This window comes from Taudactylus pleione, unplaced genomic scaffold, assembly GCF_031769625.1.
Source record: "Taudactylus pleione unplaced genomic scaffold, aTauple2 ptg000262l, whole genome shotgun sequence".
Classification (NCBI taxonomy): Eukaryota; Metazoa; Chordata; class Amphibia; order Anura; family Myobatrachidae; genus Taudactylus; species Taudactylus pleione.
The window spans coordinates 5,012,655-5,028,372 of record NW_028284664.1 but is presented as its reverse complement, the minus strand read 5'-3'; the positions used below and the strand labels follow the sequence as shown (position 1 = coordinate 5,028,372).

Below are 15,718 nucleotides of genomic sequence, written 5' to 3'. Positions count from 1 at the left end.
ACGGCCGTTTTGACCGTTTGGCACGCCTGCGTTCGGATCTCCACTCCCCGTTTTCAAGCACCTTCCCCTGTTACCACCCACAAACGCCTCATCCTGTCACTCAAATTAGCAGGCATTCGCTATTTTGCGAGCACACGATTTCCGACCGCACTGACTGGTTGGCGCATGCGCATTACAACCTATACGCATGCGCAGATGTGCGAACATCGCTCGGAGCGAACGAGCGGCCGCTAACGAGCGGCTCTGAATCAGGCCCTCTGTGTGCAGGGAGCTTTAAAATGCCAGTTTTCATAATGAATATCTATGTTCAAGGAGCAGTAGAAAGCCCATTTTCATGTGGAATGTCTGTGCACAAAAAAACTGTAGAATGCTTGCTTTTATATGGAATCTCTGTGTACAGGGAACTATAGAATGTCCATTTTCTTGTGGAATATCTATACAGGGAGCTGTAGAATGGCCATTTTCATGTGGAATGTCTGTGTATAGGGAACAATTTCTGTTTTCAAGTGAAATATTTGTGTTGAGGGAGCTGTAGAATGTCTGTTTTAATGTGAATTACACTATATGGACAAAAGTATTTGGCCACATCTGTTAATTATTGAATTGCGGTGTTTCAATCAAGCCATGCAGTCTCCATTTGCAAACATTTGTGATACAAAATGAGCTCAGTGACTTTAAGCGTGGTACTGTGATAAGATGCCACCTTTGCTATAAGACAGTTCGTGAAATTTCATACCTGCTGGATATTTCACGGTCAACTGTAAGTGATATTATTAGAAAGTGGAAGCATTTAGGAAGTACAGCAACACAGCCTCGATGCGCAAGACCACGTAAAATCATAGAGCGGAGTCAACGACTGCTAAGGCGCATAGTGCGTAAAGTTGCCAATGCTCTGCTGATTCCATAGCTGAAGAGTTCCAAACTTCCACTGGCATTAATGTATGCACAAAATGTGGCGGGGGTTTAATTAAATGGGTTTCCATGGCCGAGCAGCTGCATGCAAGCCTCACATCACCAAGTGCAATGCCAAGCGTCAGATGGAGTGGTGTAAAGCACACTGACACTGGACTGTGGAGCAGTGGAACGTGTTCTGTGGAGTGATTAATCACACTTCTCTGTTTGGAAATCAGATGGGTGAGTTTGGGTTTGGCGGATGCCGGGAGAATGTTACCTGTCTGACTGCATTGTGCCAACTGTGAAGTTTGGTAGAGGAGGGATAATGGTATGGGGCTGTTTTTCAGGGTTTGGGCCAGGTCACTTATCTTGTGTGAAAGGCAATTTTAATGCTTCAGCATACCAAAACATTTTGGACAATGCTAGGCTTCCAACTTGTGGCAACAGTTTGGGGAAGTCCCTTTTCTATTCCAACATGACTGTGCCCTAGTGCTCATAGAAAGGACTATAAAAACATGGTTTGAGTTCGGTGTGAAAGAACTTGACTGGCCCACACAGAGGCCTAACCTCAACCCCATCGAGCACCTTTGGGACAAACTGGAATGGAGATTGCGAGCCAGGCCTTCTCATCCAACATCAGTGCCTGACCTCATAAATGCTCTACAGAATGAATGGGCACATATTCCCACAGAAACACTCCAAAATCTTGTGGAAAGCCTTCCAAGAAGAGTGGAAGCTGTTATAGCTGCAAAAGGGGGACCAAATCCGTATTAAAGTATATGTATTTGAATACAGTGCCCTTGTTGGTGTAATGGTCAGGCGTCCGAATACTTTTATCCATATAGTGTATCTGTGAATAGGTAGTTGTACTGAAGAATGTCTGTTTTCAAGTGGAATGTTTATGTAGAGGGAGCACTACAATGTCTGTTTTTAAGCTAAATGTCTGTACAGAGAGCTGTAGAATGTCTGTTGTCAAGTGGAATGTTTGTGTTGAGGGAGCTGTAGAATTCCAGTTTTAATGTGGAATATCTGTGAATAGGTAGTTGTACTTTAGAATGCATGTTTTCATGTGGAATGTCTGTGTACAGGGAGCTGTAGAATGCTAATGTTGATGTGGAATGTCTGTCTACAGGGAGCTGTAGAATGCCAGTGTTCATGTGGAATCTGTGTACAGGGAGCTGTAGAATGCCAGTTTTCATGTGGAATGTCTGTGTACAGGGAGCTGTAGAATGCCGATGTTCATGTGGAATGTCTTTTGTACAGGGAGCTGTAGAATGCTTGTGTCCATGTGGAATGTCTGTGTACAGGAAACTCTAGAATGCTCTTGTTCATGTGGAATGTCTGTGTACTGGAAACTAGAATGCTTGTGTACATGTTGAATGTCTGTGTACAGGAAACTCTAGAATGCTTGTGTTCATGTGGAATGTCTGTGTACAGAAAACTATAATGTAGTTTTCATGTGGAATTTCTGTGTACAAGGAGCTGTAAAATCCCAATGTTCAGGGCCGCTATCAGGGGGGGACTGCCGATCCATACCGTGCAATGTCTGTGTACAAGGAGCTGTAGAATGCCAATGTTCATGTGGAATGTCTGTGTACAGAAAGCTGTAGAATGCCAATGTTCATGTGGAATGTCTGTGTACTGGGCTGTAGAATGCCAATGTTCATGTGGAATGTCTGTGTACAAGGAGCTGTAGAATGCCAATGTTCATGTGGAATATCTGTGTACAGGAATGCCAATGTTCATGTGGAATGTCTGTACATCAAGCTGTAGAATGCCAATGTTCACGTGGAATGTCTGTGTACATCAAGCTGTAGAATGCCAATGTTCATGTGGAATGTCTGTGTACATCAAGCTGTAGAATGCTAATGCTCACGTGGAATGTCTGTGTAGAAGGAGCTGTAGAATGCCCATTTTCATGTAGAAAAATCACAAGATGCTGCCGCTCTCAGCATTGCATGCAACTTAGAATCAGGCCCTTTGTATTAGTTAGTAAAAGTTAACTTGTATTTCTCACATTCTAGAGCACTGCTGCCCTCATGTGGTTTAAAACATTTTCACAATCACCTTTATAATACAATACACAAGCATTAGAACAGACTTATAGGGGTCAATTTACTAAAGTGAGATTTTTTAGAAGTGAGTTTTATAAGAGATATTGCCAATAGCAACCAATCAGTTTCTAGCTATTATTTTCTAGAAGGTGCTAGTTAAATGTTAAGTAGAATCTGATTGGTTGCTGTGGGCAACATCTCTTCTAAAACTCACTTCTAAAAGCTCTCACTTTAGTAGATTTACCCCCTACAATCTAGATGCTGTATTATTAACTCCCATTTTAAACACATTGCTTTTCCCATATTTAACATGTAATGAGTAAGTATTTAGTAATGTATACCGCAGAGATGATCCAACCTGTCAGTGGAAGCTTTAATAGGATAGGATGCAATAAGTTATTCTCTCTGTAGCTGGGGTTCTTGGAAATATATTTCCAAGAACTCCAGCTACAGAGAGAATTGCTTCACTGTGGTTGGCAGCAGCCATGGGTATCTCATACTTAGGGGTATATTTATTAAAGAGAGAGTTTTTAGAAGTGGAGATGTTGCCCATAGCAACCAATCAGATTCTACTGATTAACAATCACCTTCTAGAAGACAATAGCTAGAATCTGATTGGTTACTATGGGCAACATCTCCACTTCTAAAAACTCTCACTTTAGTAACTTTACCCCTTAGTTTTAACATATTGGGAGAGCCCTGGATATCTGGGCATTAGAGTGTCAGGAATATAGGGGCAGGAGCCAGGCTCAGCATTGTCTTTCTGTTACGTGAAACAGCATCTTAAATTAATTCTTTACTCAAACCAGCATACATAGTTGTACTGTAGTATTATACACTCTGAGAGGCCAGTGATCTCACTTTCTTTACTATTAATCTGATGAAAACCACTATTTTAGGCGTTAAAGTGTGAGTTAAAATAGTTCACTATGCGGCCAATTCAATTCAATGCACGGCTGCGCACATAACCACCATTTACGGTAGTGATCACACCCCGCTCTGGAACTACACATTGCGTCTGTCCTGCAAAATTGAATATCCACCTACAGAATTGAATGTCCCCCTATGTTTTGTTGCCCCCCTTCCCTCCAAACCTTTCTAATTCAAGTTATTAGATTTTACACCCTACTGGTAAACTCCATGGCAACAAAAGTGATAGTGACCCCACTGGTGGCCCAAGGTTTTTGTTTAACTTGTAAACTTCTAATAGTACATGTATCAGTGCTTGGGAATCACTTGTGAGGGCCCTTCTGTCTTCATACAGTAGTCGTGTGTCATGTGCCTGTGCAGGTAACTTGCTTATGTAATTGTTTGTAAATGATTTACTTTTACACAATAGACATGGGTACAGTGGAGCACAGTGGTGAGAGATGAAAGGATATTACCTTTGTACCCTACTAGCATATGACCGGTATTGTTCTCATGTTTTACAGATTGGATTTGTCCTGTATCCCCCTGGTGGTGGGCCTGAGTGGAATCAGAATGACCACAATAACATAATGTTCATTACAATGTGTTATTGCTGGCACTATGCGTTTGCACTGCTGATTGTTGGTGTGAATTATGGCATAACTACTTGGTAAGTTAAGTTGAATTATATTATATATATATATATATTATGTACTTATACTGGGGAACATTAAACAAACGACAGCACAACTGAAAGGAAAATGTGTTTAAGCACATAACTGACTACTACAAAAATGTACTAGCTATTTAAACCTGATTCATTATAATTGTATTAACGCATATGCACATTTGTTAATTAAATTGTACTAAATCAGGGTTATATAGCTGTTATTTTCATAATTTGATCATTTGAAAAATCCACAATTTTGGGGACTTTTTTGGTAAAACAATAGAACAACCAGCAGCAGGCGGTGGGCGTTCCACGTTCCTGAGGATGGCTCGTCACTGCTGGCTGGGGGAGGGGCTGGGCTGCGGCAGAGTAATCAGTCCAAATTGGTGTTCGCAGCTGCTGGTGACTGTGACTGGGTGATAGAAGGGACGCTGCAGCTTTCCTGAGTTCCGGATGCAGGAAGATTGTGTTCCTGTAGCTGTGGGTGGAATTGCCGTGCCGTACCCTGGCTGTGAGGAGGAGACTGGGGAGGTGAACAGAGGGTCCAGCCAGGAGTGCAGAGCCTGGCGACTGTCAGAAGATTGTCTTCCAGCAGCTGCCAGCAGCCGTCTCTGATAGGGTCACACTCACATCAGATGCGACCTTGCCAGGGAAAGACCAGCTTCTCGCGGTCTCATCAGATGAATCTATGATGTTGCAAACACAGAATCGGCTAGACTTGCTCTAATTTGCGCATAGAGGCCGTGACACATGCACAGTTTGCTAACACATTTTGAGATCCATCTACATTCGGATTTGCATAGTAGTCTTCACTTTTATTGCAGCATCAGGAAGGTTCAAATGCAAATTAGTTTAGTGCTTGGAATTTCCAAACCTGCAGAGGATGGATCATTAGGCCTCACTCGGGTTTGAGAATAGAGTAAGATACAGCAGGTAACTGTGTCCCTGGCCAAACCATGTTGCAATGCAAGGGGTGTAAATACATACATTGTTTTGCATGTGGGGTAAATACTGGCTGCTTCTGCATGTAGCTCACAAATACGTCACAGCTTTATTTTTACACTGCAATATAGATTTCAGTTTGGACATGTCCCTCCCAGTTCTAAATCTCTCTGCACATTTTATATCTGCCTCACCTGCGGTGCAGCATGGTTTCACCCAAATGCTCAGTTACTTGCTCTTTATTAATCTATTCCCGACTCTGAACCAGGCCCATTGTCATTGGTTTAGGGAGATATTTTCTTGAATTTTGCAAGGGAAACCATTAGAGTCAGACAGCTGATACATTATGGATCAATTAAATTGTGGGCCATGTCAGTGATGTGCCGTTGCAACTGTGTTGTATCTCTAGCAATGGCGCACCGAGTCACCTTCCATTTCACCCCAAAATTGCATATTTTGTTCGCAGCTCGTAGTCGGGCTTATTAAACTATGTGATTTTGGGGCTACTGTCAGTGCAGCAGTGGTGTGTGCCCCACCAGTAGGTGGTAGGTGTGTGCCACAAGTATTGGTAGGTGTGTGCCACCAGTAGGTGGTAGGTGTGTGCCACAAGTAGTGGTAGGTGTGTGCCACAAGTAGTGGTAGGTGTGTGCCACCAGTAGGTGGTAGGTGTGTGCCACAAGTAGTGGTAGGTGTGTGCCACCAGTAGGTGGTAGGTGTGTGCCACAAGTAGTGGTAGGTGTGTGCCACAATTCCTAAAAATTATTAGAGTATATGAAAATAATTAGCATCTGTTGTATTTTTATTAAAAACCTAGATTGCTAAAGTTGGCTCATTAATAACCCCTCCTACTGAAACCTTCTTCCCTGTATTTAGCAAATGTCAGGTACTTCCTCTCTTTCCTGACACATAAGCCAGTAATGCGCTAAAATGAGAACACTGCAGACCATCCATAGCTCTACAGTTGCACTCTATGGAAGTGGGATCGAAGAGTAGTCTTAAGGTTAATACACAAACAACGATTTTTTTTGAACGATTATCGATAACGATATCATTCAATCGTTGGAAAAATCGTTCACTTTCTGATTTAAAACAATGAACGATTATCGTTAATGCGAATTCACGTTTGTAGTTCAGTCAGACTGACCAACTGAACGATTTTCATTAAGGGAATATGCAAAAATTGTTTGTAGTTCAAAAAAATCGTTCATTACACTTTAAAAAATTTGACAGAAAATCGTTCATAAAATTGTTCATAAAATCGTTGGTAACAAAATCGTTGTGTGTGTATGCAGTTTATAGGTGTAAAGAGATAAGGGGCCCATCAGTAATCAGAAACGATTTGGAGGTTTTTTCTCCTGATTTCACGATTCTCCAATCCACCAATCTGCGCCCATATATTACAGATAGTTTTCAGCGATTTGCAGCAAATAACAAATCTGCCAATCATGAAAGGACCATGGCCCTCATTTAGAGCCGTACGCTCTGAGCAGAGCGCACGCTCTGAATGAGGGCCGGGCTCCATTTTCATGGAGCGTCCTCCTGGACGCTCGTATAGCTGTGGGTCACCACCCACAGGCTATACGAGCGTGCTTTTTGATGGCCGCGATGGTCGAGACCATCGCAACCATCGAAATTGCGAGCCGGAGCCTGCGGTTGAGGTTTTCAACCGCAAGCTCCGGAGTGATTTTGGCTCTATCAGAGCCAAAATCACTCCCACTGACATCACTAGTGATGTCAGTGGGCCGGCTTCTGACGGGAGGCGTTCCCGTGGGAACGCCCCCGTCAGGGAGGCACGCCCCCGGCACGCCCACCAAAGGGGGCGTGCTGTCAATCAACATTGACAGCACGCCCCCTTTGATCGGACACAACGAGCGAAGGACTTTCCTTCGCTCGTCGCGTCTGGTGCATGCGCACGACGGAGCTCCCTCCGTCGTGCGCATGCTCAGTGCATAACATCGACCCACTTGCGAGCGGACAGCCGCTCGCGAGTGGGTCTGAATCAGGCCCCATGATTTTACTGGTTAACAATCGCAAATTGGCTGATTGTTATCATGCACTTGCAAACTACCGGATGTAGTCAGGATGCCGGCGGTTGAAATGCCGACCGCCAGAATCCCAACACCGAAAGCCCGGCATGGGACTAAAGATAGGCATCTAAATACCGACGCCTATCAATAGCCCCACGCCGAAATCCCGACATAGGTAAGCCAGGTGTCGCGAGCTGTTAGCCGCGGGGGAGAGGGTTACATTTAGGAATCATCCCGGGGGGATTTAGGGTTAGGCAACCCCCCGGAAGGATTAGGTTTAGGCTAGGGGAAGGGGGGGGTTAGGGTAAGGCACCCCTGTGAGGAGGTTAGGGTCAGGCACCCCCCCGAGAGGGTTATGTTGAGGGTGTGGGAATGGAGGGTTAGTATTAGGCACCACGGGGGGGGAACGACTTAGAGTTAGGCACCACCTCCGGCATCTTAGGGTTAGATACCCCCGGCACCACCTCCGGAGTCTTAGGGTTAGACACCCCCAAGGGAGGGTTACGGGGGGAGAGGGGAGGGTTAAATATACTTATCAGCCGGCATCGGGATTTTGATCTGTCGGGCTTCCAGGGTGGATTTCATTTGTTGGTGAAATCCAGCATGTTGGACAACCTGAATTACTGATTCCGATCACTTTTTTGTGGGAATCCGCAATAAATGGTCCCTATACATTGAGTTATTTTGACACAATAATCTGCAAAACGGCCCCAATTGATTGCTGATGTATGGGTCCCATTACAGTCTCTTAATTGTATAGCAATGCCAAATATATTTATGCCATATGAATGAAAGGCAACAATAATAATATACGTAATATAAATATGAGGCAACAATAATAATATAAGTAATAGAAATATAAGGCAACAATAATAATATAAGTAATAAAAATATGGTTTTAAGTATATAATCTGGTATAATGTCACTATGTTATTTGTTTTATGAATTATGACCTCTTTGTTTCCACCAGGGTGGTTAATACAAAACTGAAGTGTGCCCAGCCAATGGAGATGGCATTGCTAAAATCACAGCAAAGAGACCAAGACTCTGAGGATGATTTATAGTAAAATCTTCTAATCACCGTCTATCATTATTATACCCATATCTAATGTACTGTACTGTTTACTACTCCAGGTTTACATGTAACAAATGAACTATGTAAAATATCTATAATCAGCCCTTATAACCACCCTCCGCGTATAGTGTTGTCCATCTGGCTTGTTCTCAGTGATTCGGGACTAGGAAGAAGATATTTGGAATTATTACAATATTTTTCATGGCAAATCGTGTTGCTGGGCCTGATTATAGATGTATCTTACATACCGATTACTCTGGGCAGTCATAACTATTCACTCTCCATGATCACAGCACATTCCTACTCTATTTTCTATAGCCTCTGTCAGTATCCATACGTCTGCCTGGCCAGGCCCAGAAAGCTTTACTGAAATTAGTAGAAAGCTTTATGATGTGAAGATTTATTTTTTTAATTACAGTATTTTTTTAATTAAGTTTTAGCTATAGCTAGTAGTGTTTAAATTATAGCTAGTGCTGCACTAGACTGTTATTACAAGAGACAGTGGGTGTATCCATTTTAGTCTGAAGAGACGTAAGGGAAACTGATCTGGTGGGCTCCTTCTCGCTGGCCCTCCTGCACATAGGTATAATATATTACTGCCTACTTGTATTGAAATGAGAAGTCTGAAATGGGAGTTAAGTTATGCAGAGCTTCTCTGATCATTCCCAGAAAGAAGCAAAACCAATAACGGGTACATTTATTTATTTATTTTGTAACTGTAATGAGATTGTGGCACCATGATGGAGTCACCGAAAACAAAGATTCTCTTCTGGAATGAATCTCAACTTGCACAGAATTGTTATTAATACCAGATGCTGCACCCTTACTGTATACAAGTGTATATAAAGCTGCTTTGTGCAAACTAAAAACGAGCGTGTCTCTGATTTATGGCAATTGTATTTATTGTCATGTGTTCTGTTTGTCGACTAATGAACTCCCTGAAAGGGTTCAATATGTATCAGTTGTTATTAACACGGATACATTCTTATTGTGCTTGTCTAGTATTGTGAAGGATAAAAGATTTGTCAGATGGGTGATTACTCCAATCACATTGGAAATGTAAATATAATGGTGCAGATGGTCACCTTGTGCAGTGCTCATGCCATTTGTGCCCGCTTTTAGGGAAATTATTTTTCACTTAAAACAGCAATAATCGCTCAGGTACAGAATTCGGCATCTTATTACATTGGTGGGTGGATGGTATATGCTGCTATTTCTTGGTTTGTGGGTGTTTTATGCTGCTACATATTAGTAGATAGGTATTATATGCTGCTAAATATTGGTGGCTGGGTTCTATGTACTGCTACAAATTAATATATAGATGTTATATGCTGCTACATATTGGTGGGAGGGTCCTATATACTGCTATATATTAGTGGATGGGTGTTTCATGCTGCAACATATTAGCATATGGGTGCTATATGGTGCTATATATTGGTGTGTGGGTGCCATATACTGCTACATATTAGTGGATGGGTGTTATATGCTGCTACATATAGCTGGATGGGTGCAAAATGCTGCCACATATTGACGAGTGTGTGCAATATGCAGCCACATATAGGTGGGTGCTATATATTGGTGACATGTTTATTTACAGGGGATTATCCAAAAGTGGTGTGTGGATGGTATATGCTGCTATATGTTGATTTGTGGGTGCTATATGCTGCTACATATTAGTGGATAGGTATTATATGCATTGCTGCTAAATATCGGTGGCTGGGTTCTATATACTGCTTCATATTAATATATAGGTGTTATATTCTGCTACAATTAGTATATAGATGTTATATGCTGCTACATATTGGTGGGTGGGTATTATATGCTGCTACATATTGGGAGGGTTCTATATACTGCTACATATTAATAGATATGTGTTATATACTGCTACATATTAGTATATAGAGGTTATGTGCTGCTCCATATTGGTGGGTGGGTATTATATGCTGCTACATATTGGGAGGGTTCTATATACTGCCAGAGCTGGCCCTAGCCAAATTAGTGCCATAGGCAAGATTTTGGTTGGTTGCTGATCAACTTCGCTGTTCCTGTGATTACTATGCTCTCTGGTGTTTCCTTAGAAGAACCTACAGTCTGTTGTTGCAGCCCTTACACTGACCACCAGTGCTACTTATATTAGCTTCCATGCTAAATCCCTGTGTGTCACTTCAGCTCTCACAGAACTCCAGTGTTCTTGTAATACCCTGTGATTTAGTGTGCTGCTGAGTTCTCTAATCAGGACCGGATTAAGGTCTGTGGGGGCTCCTGGGCAACAAACGTGTGGGGGCCCCTATATATATTTCTACTTCAGGGTCCATAGGGTATCCACAGGATACCTTGGGGGTATAGGTGTGACGTCAGTCGCAGGGCACCAAAGAGTTAAGCTTTCAGCCTCCCAGGATGCACTAGGTCCCCCTCCTATACCCCGCCCCCGGGCCAAGGCACCTCAGTTTAGTTTGGTGCCCGGCCGGAGTCGGGTGCACCTGTTGGAGTGGGGGCTAGAAGAGCCCCTGAAGCTTTTTCTTCATGCAGCTGTGGCTGCACATCTGGATGAACAGCATGGACAGTCAGTCCTGACGTCCATGCTGTCTTCCCTACACCCCGCCGGTACCAGAACGCCGGTACTGATCCGGGGATGCTGGTGGGCGTCTGGGGTCACAGCTAGCGGTGACCCCAGATGTTCCGGACCATGGCCGGATTCAAGGGGGACAGAGGTAAGCAGCGGGGTTCCGCGGTGGGTCCCCGCTGATCACATGGTCCTAAGTCCCCAGGCAGGGGGCTCCCTGGGGACTGGCTGCAGCGTGGAGCCAGGCGACCAACCTGCGCTTCCACTACCCCCTGGGACAGCGGACCGCAGCAGAGCGGTAGCGCTGCGGCGTCCCAGGGGTTAAATGCATGCCAGGGGAGCGCGCCTTCCCTGTCTCACAGCCGGCGCCTCCCCCGCTGCACACAGCCCTCTCTGCACTGTGCTGACTGGTCCTGTGTCAGCGCTCCTCCCCCAGGCCAGCTTCTCTCTGCTCCTCGGCGGCCATCTTCTCTGCAACGCATGGTGAACGCTGCTGGAAGTCTGGAAGGAAGCATCGTGGTCTGGGTCCCCCCGCATACCTCTCCTCCGCTGTGGCTCAGGTCTGTGTATGCAGCGCTGTGTCCTACCAGGCCCTGTGTCTGTGTAGTTGAGTGATCAGCGCTGTTAGTGCAGGAATTGTTATTTCTCTGCATTGTATGTGACTGTGCTAGCGCTGCCTGTAACTTTTCTTCTCTAAACTGTCAGCTTTATTACTGTCCCTGTTCTTTCTGCTAAAGCCCTTGCGGTGCGGTGCTGCAGGGTGGTCTCTCGCCTATTTAATACTTAATTGGTGAGAGAGGTCACATACGTGGTGCCATCATGTCTGAAAGTGATTTTCCCCTCCGGCTACAGTGTACCACGTGCAAAGTACCGTTAGCGGAGGGGGAGGGTAGCGCGGAGGGCCTTTGCCGGCAGTGTTTGTCCATGGCGCGGCCTATTACGGTTACAGCACCGGTACAGGAGCCGCCCTGGGCTTGTTTCGCTCAGGCGTTAACAGCTTTAGTGGGCCAGTTAGCTCCGCAGCCCGCGTTTACTCCGATGGGTTTGTCCCAGCAGTCTGTGGTGTCGTCACCCATGCAGGGGTTCCCACGACAATTGGTGGTACCCCACAGTCTCCCTATTTCCCCGCTCCCGGGTTCTCAGGAGCCAGCGTGGGTTAACTCCCTGACGAGTTCTGTACAGCACTTGTCGGATGTGTTGCAAGGGGAGTCTGTGATGCGGCCTCATAAAAGGCCGGTGGCGTCTCTGTCCGCTCCTTATGAGGATGACGAAGGGACGTCTGATGATGGGGAGATTCTGGATCCTTACGATCAGGAACCTTTCCATACTAAGGACGCTGATGCTAAGTCCAAAGTATATATTCCTGGACTTATTCGGGCGGTCCGCACAGCCTTGGTGATTGAGGACGAAGTTCCCCCAGCGGCTAAATCTAAGTATGCCTTTTTCAAAGATGTGAAGGGCGATGCCACAGTCTTTCCTCTTTCGGGTCAGTTGGTGGACCATTTAGAGGAGGCGTGGAAACAACCTGGCAAAAGATACCAGCCGCAGAGACGCCTGGCGGTGGCTTATCCGTTCGCGGATAATTATTTTGCTAAGTGTGAATCCCCTCCACAGGTGGATTCTCACGTGACCCGTCTTGTCCGTAGTGCCACATTGCCGATGCCATCCATGTCCTCCCTTAAGGATGCTACGGACCGCAAGGTAGAAATCTGCCTGAAGTCTGCTTATTCCCTTGCAGGGGGGGCAGCACGGCCGGCTATGGCCATTTGCTGGGTTGCCAGAGCGATGGAGCGCTGGGCGGATTCATTAGAGGCTTCTTTTGAATCCGACTGTCCGGCCGAACAGGCGGAGTTGATTGGCAATCTCCGTGATTCGGCCACCTACATCAACGAGGCGGCTCTAGACATTAGTACTCTGGTGTCTAGAATTTCTTCAGCAGCGGTAGCTGCTCGTCGCACCTTGTGGCTGCGATCCTGGAAGGCGGACGCAGATCCAAGAAAGGTCTGGAAGCGTTGCCGTTTACCGGAGAAGTTCTCTTCGGTCCGGATCTGGATAAGATTGTGGCCACGCTGGCGGCAGCCAAATCTGCTTGTCTCCCGTCGGCCGCTGCTCCTTCTGGTTCTGGACCATCGTCCTTTCGGTCATCTAGGGCCCAGGGCAGGCCCAAACCACAGTCGTTTCCTCGACAGGCTGGCCCTAAGAAATCGGTCAAGCCCCGGAAACAGGCATGGAGTACCAGACGTCCGGCCCCCAAGCCAGATGACAAGCCTGCGGCCTGACGGTCCGGGTCTCCCCTTGGGGGATCCCAGGGTGGGAGGCCGCCTGCTGCAGTTCTCCCGGTGTTGGTCGTTCACTACGACAGACACTTGGGTTCTGGAGGTGGTCTCTCACGGGTACGCCCTCTCCTTCCGGCACAGACCCCCGGCTCGATTCTTCACCACGGGTCTACCATCAGACCGGAACAAGGCTACGGAGCTGCGGAAGGTATTGCACACTATGCTCCAGGCTGGAGTTATAGTGCCTGTTCCATTCTCCCAGAGGGGCCAGGGTTTCTATTCAAATCTTTTTTTGGTACAGAAACCCAATGGGTCATATCGTCCGATTCTCAACCTCAAAGCACTCAACAAGTCTTTGCGGGTCCCGAAGTTTCGGATGGAGACCCTACGGTCCATCATTCTGGCGCTGGAACCTGGGGACTACATGGTGTCATTGAACTTACAGGACGCTATGGCGGTCATGGCGGCTTCTCTGCGGCTGCAAGGAGTCCGCATGTTGCCGTACTTGGACGACCTGTTATTGGTGGCAGGATCTCCAGAGCTCCTGTTACACCACTTGGACCTGACCATTGCACTGCTGCAATGGCACGGCTGGCTAATCAACTGGCAGAAGTCCACTCTAATCCCGTCTCGGAGGATTCTGCATCTTGGAGCCTTATTGGACTCGGGACAGCAAAGGATCTTCGTGACGGAGGACAAGATCTCTGCTTTACAGTCAAGGGTGCGCAGTTGTCTGCACAGCCGCCGGGTGTCCTTACACTCGGCGATGAGGTTACTGGGCTCCATGGTGTCGGTGTTCGACATGGTGGAATACGCCCAGTTTCACTCCAGACCTCTGCAGCACCTGATCCTGTCCAAGTGGAACGGGCTGCCTCAGTCTCTGAAGTTCCAGACGATTGTGCTCACCCCGGAGGTTCGCCTGTCCCTTGCGTGGTGGTTAAAGACGACCCACCTCAACAAGGGACGTCCGTTCTGGGTTCCAAATTGGGTCCTGTTGACAACGGACGCCAGTCTTCGGGGCTGGGGAGCAGTTTCGGGTCCACACTTGTTCCAGGGCAGGTGGACACCGACAGAAGCGGAGCTTCCAATAAATATCTTGGAACTCCGTGCGGTCTTCAATGCTCTCCTGCAGGCACAGCGGTTTCTCCAGGGTCACCCGGTGCAGGTCCAGTCGGACAATGCTACCACCGTGGCCTACATAAACAGGCAAGGAGGAACTCGCAGTCGGGCGGCTCTCGTAGAGGTCTCTCGGATCCTGGTTTGGGCGGAGCGCAATCTTCCGGCCATATCAGCGGTCTTCATCCCGGGAGTGCTAAATTGGGAGGCAGACTTTCTAAGTCGCCAGGACGTTCATCCAGGGGAATGGTCCCTGCACCCGGACGTTTTTCAACTACTGGTGGACAGGTGGGGTCTTCCAGAAATCGACCTCATGGCGTCCCGGCACAACAACAAGTTGCCGGTGTACGGGTCTCGCACAAGAGACGAAGGGGCGTCTCTGGTGGATGCTCTGTCCGTCCGGTGGACGTTCAGGTTCGCATACCTGTTCCCTCCGGTCTCCCTTCTTCCACGGGTAATCCGGAAATTCAAACAGGAAGGAGGGACGCTCCTGTTGATAGCTCCCGCGTGGCCCAGACGGCACTGGTTCTCAGACCTTCAGGGTCTGTCCGTGGACAGTCCTCTGCGGTTGCCGCTACGACCGGACCTTCTGTCTCAGGGTCCTTGTCTTCACCCGGACCTGACTCGGCTGTCTTTGGCGGCGTGGCTGTTGAGACGGCCATGCTGAGGTCCTGGGGGTTTTCCAGCTCTGTGGTGCGTACCATGTTACGAGCTCGGAAACCGTCTTCCGCGAGGATATACCATCGCGTGTGGCATATGTTCTTCCAGTGGTGTCGACCGAGAGGTTATGCACCGCGGGAGTTTCGTCTGTCTCGGATTCTCGCCTTCCTGCAAGCGGGACTAGATCATGGGCTTCGCCTTGCTTCTTTGAAGGTACAGGTTTCGGCCCTATCTGTCTGGTTTCACCGTAGGATTGCTACAATCCCGGATGTGCGCACCTTTATGCAAGGTGTTCTCCGTATTCAGCCGCCCTTTGTTCCACCTGTGGCGCCTTGGGATTTGGCTGTGGTCCTGAGGGCTCTCCAAGGACCGCCGTTTGAACCACTGGGCTCAGTGGATATTAAATGGCTAACAGCTAAGACTGTTTTCCTTCTGGCCGTTGCTTCAGCCAGACGTGTTTCTGAGTTAGGGGCTCTTTCTTGTAGACCCCCTTTCTTGGTTTTTCATGGGAACAGGGCAGTGCTCCGCACTC

General features: G+C 47.0%; 1 protein-coding gene across 1 annotated transcript in view; it reads left to right on the top strand.

The window, feature by feature from the left end:
• TMEM45A (transmembrane protein 45A) overlaps positions 1 to 9,388 on the top strand; it is a 32,885-nt gene extending 23,497 nt beyond the window's left edge. The window contains exons 5-6 of the mRNA XM_088481084.1: positions 4,382 to 4,527; positions 8,467 to 9,388. Of these exons, the coding sequence (XP_088337210.1) occupies positions 4,382 to 4,527; positions 8,467 to 8,560 (240 nt within the window). The 3' untranslated portion in view covers positions 8,561 to 9,388. The remainder of the gene's footprint in view (positions 1 to 4,381; positions 4,528 to 8,466) is intronic.
• Positions 9,389 to 15,718: the final 6,330 nt, after the last annotated feature.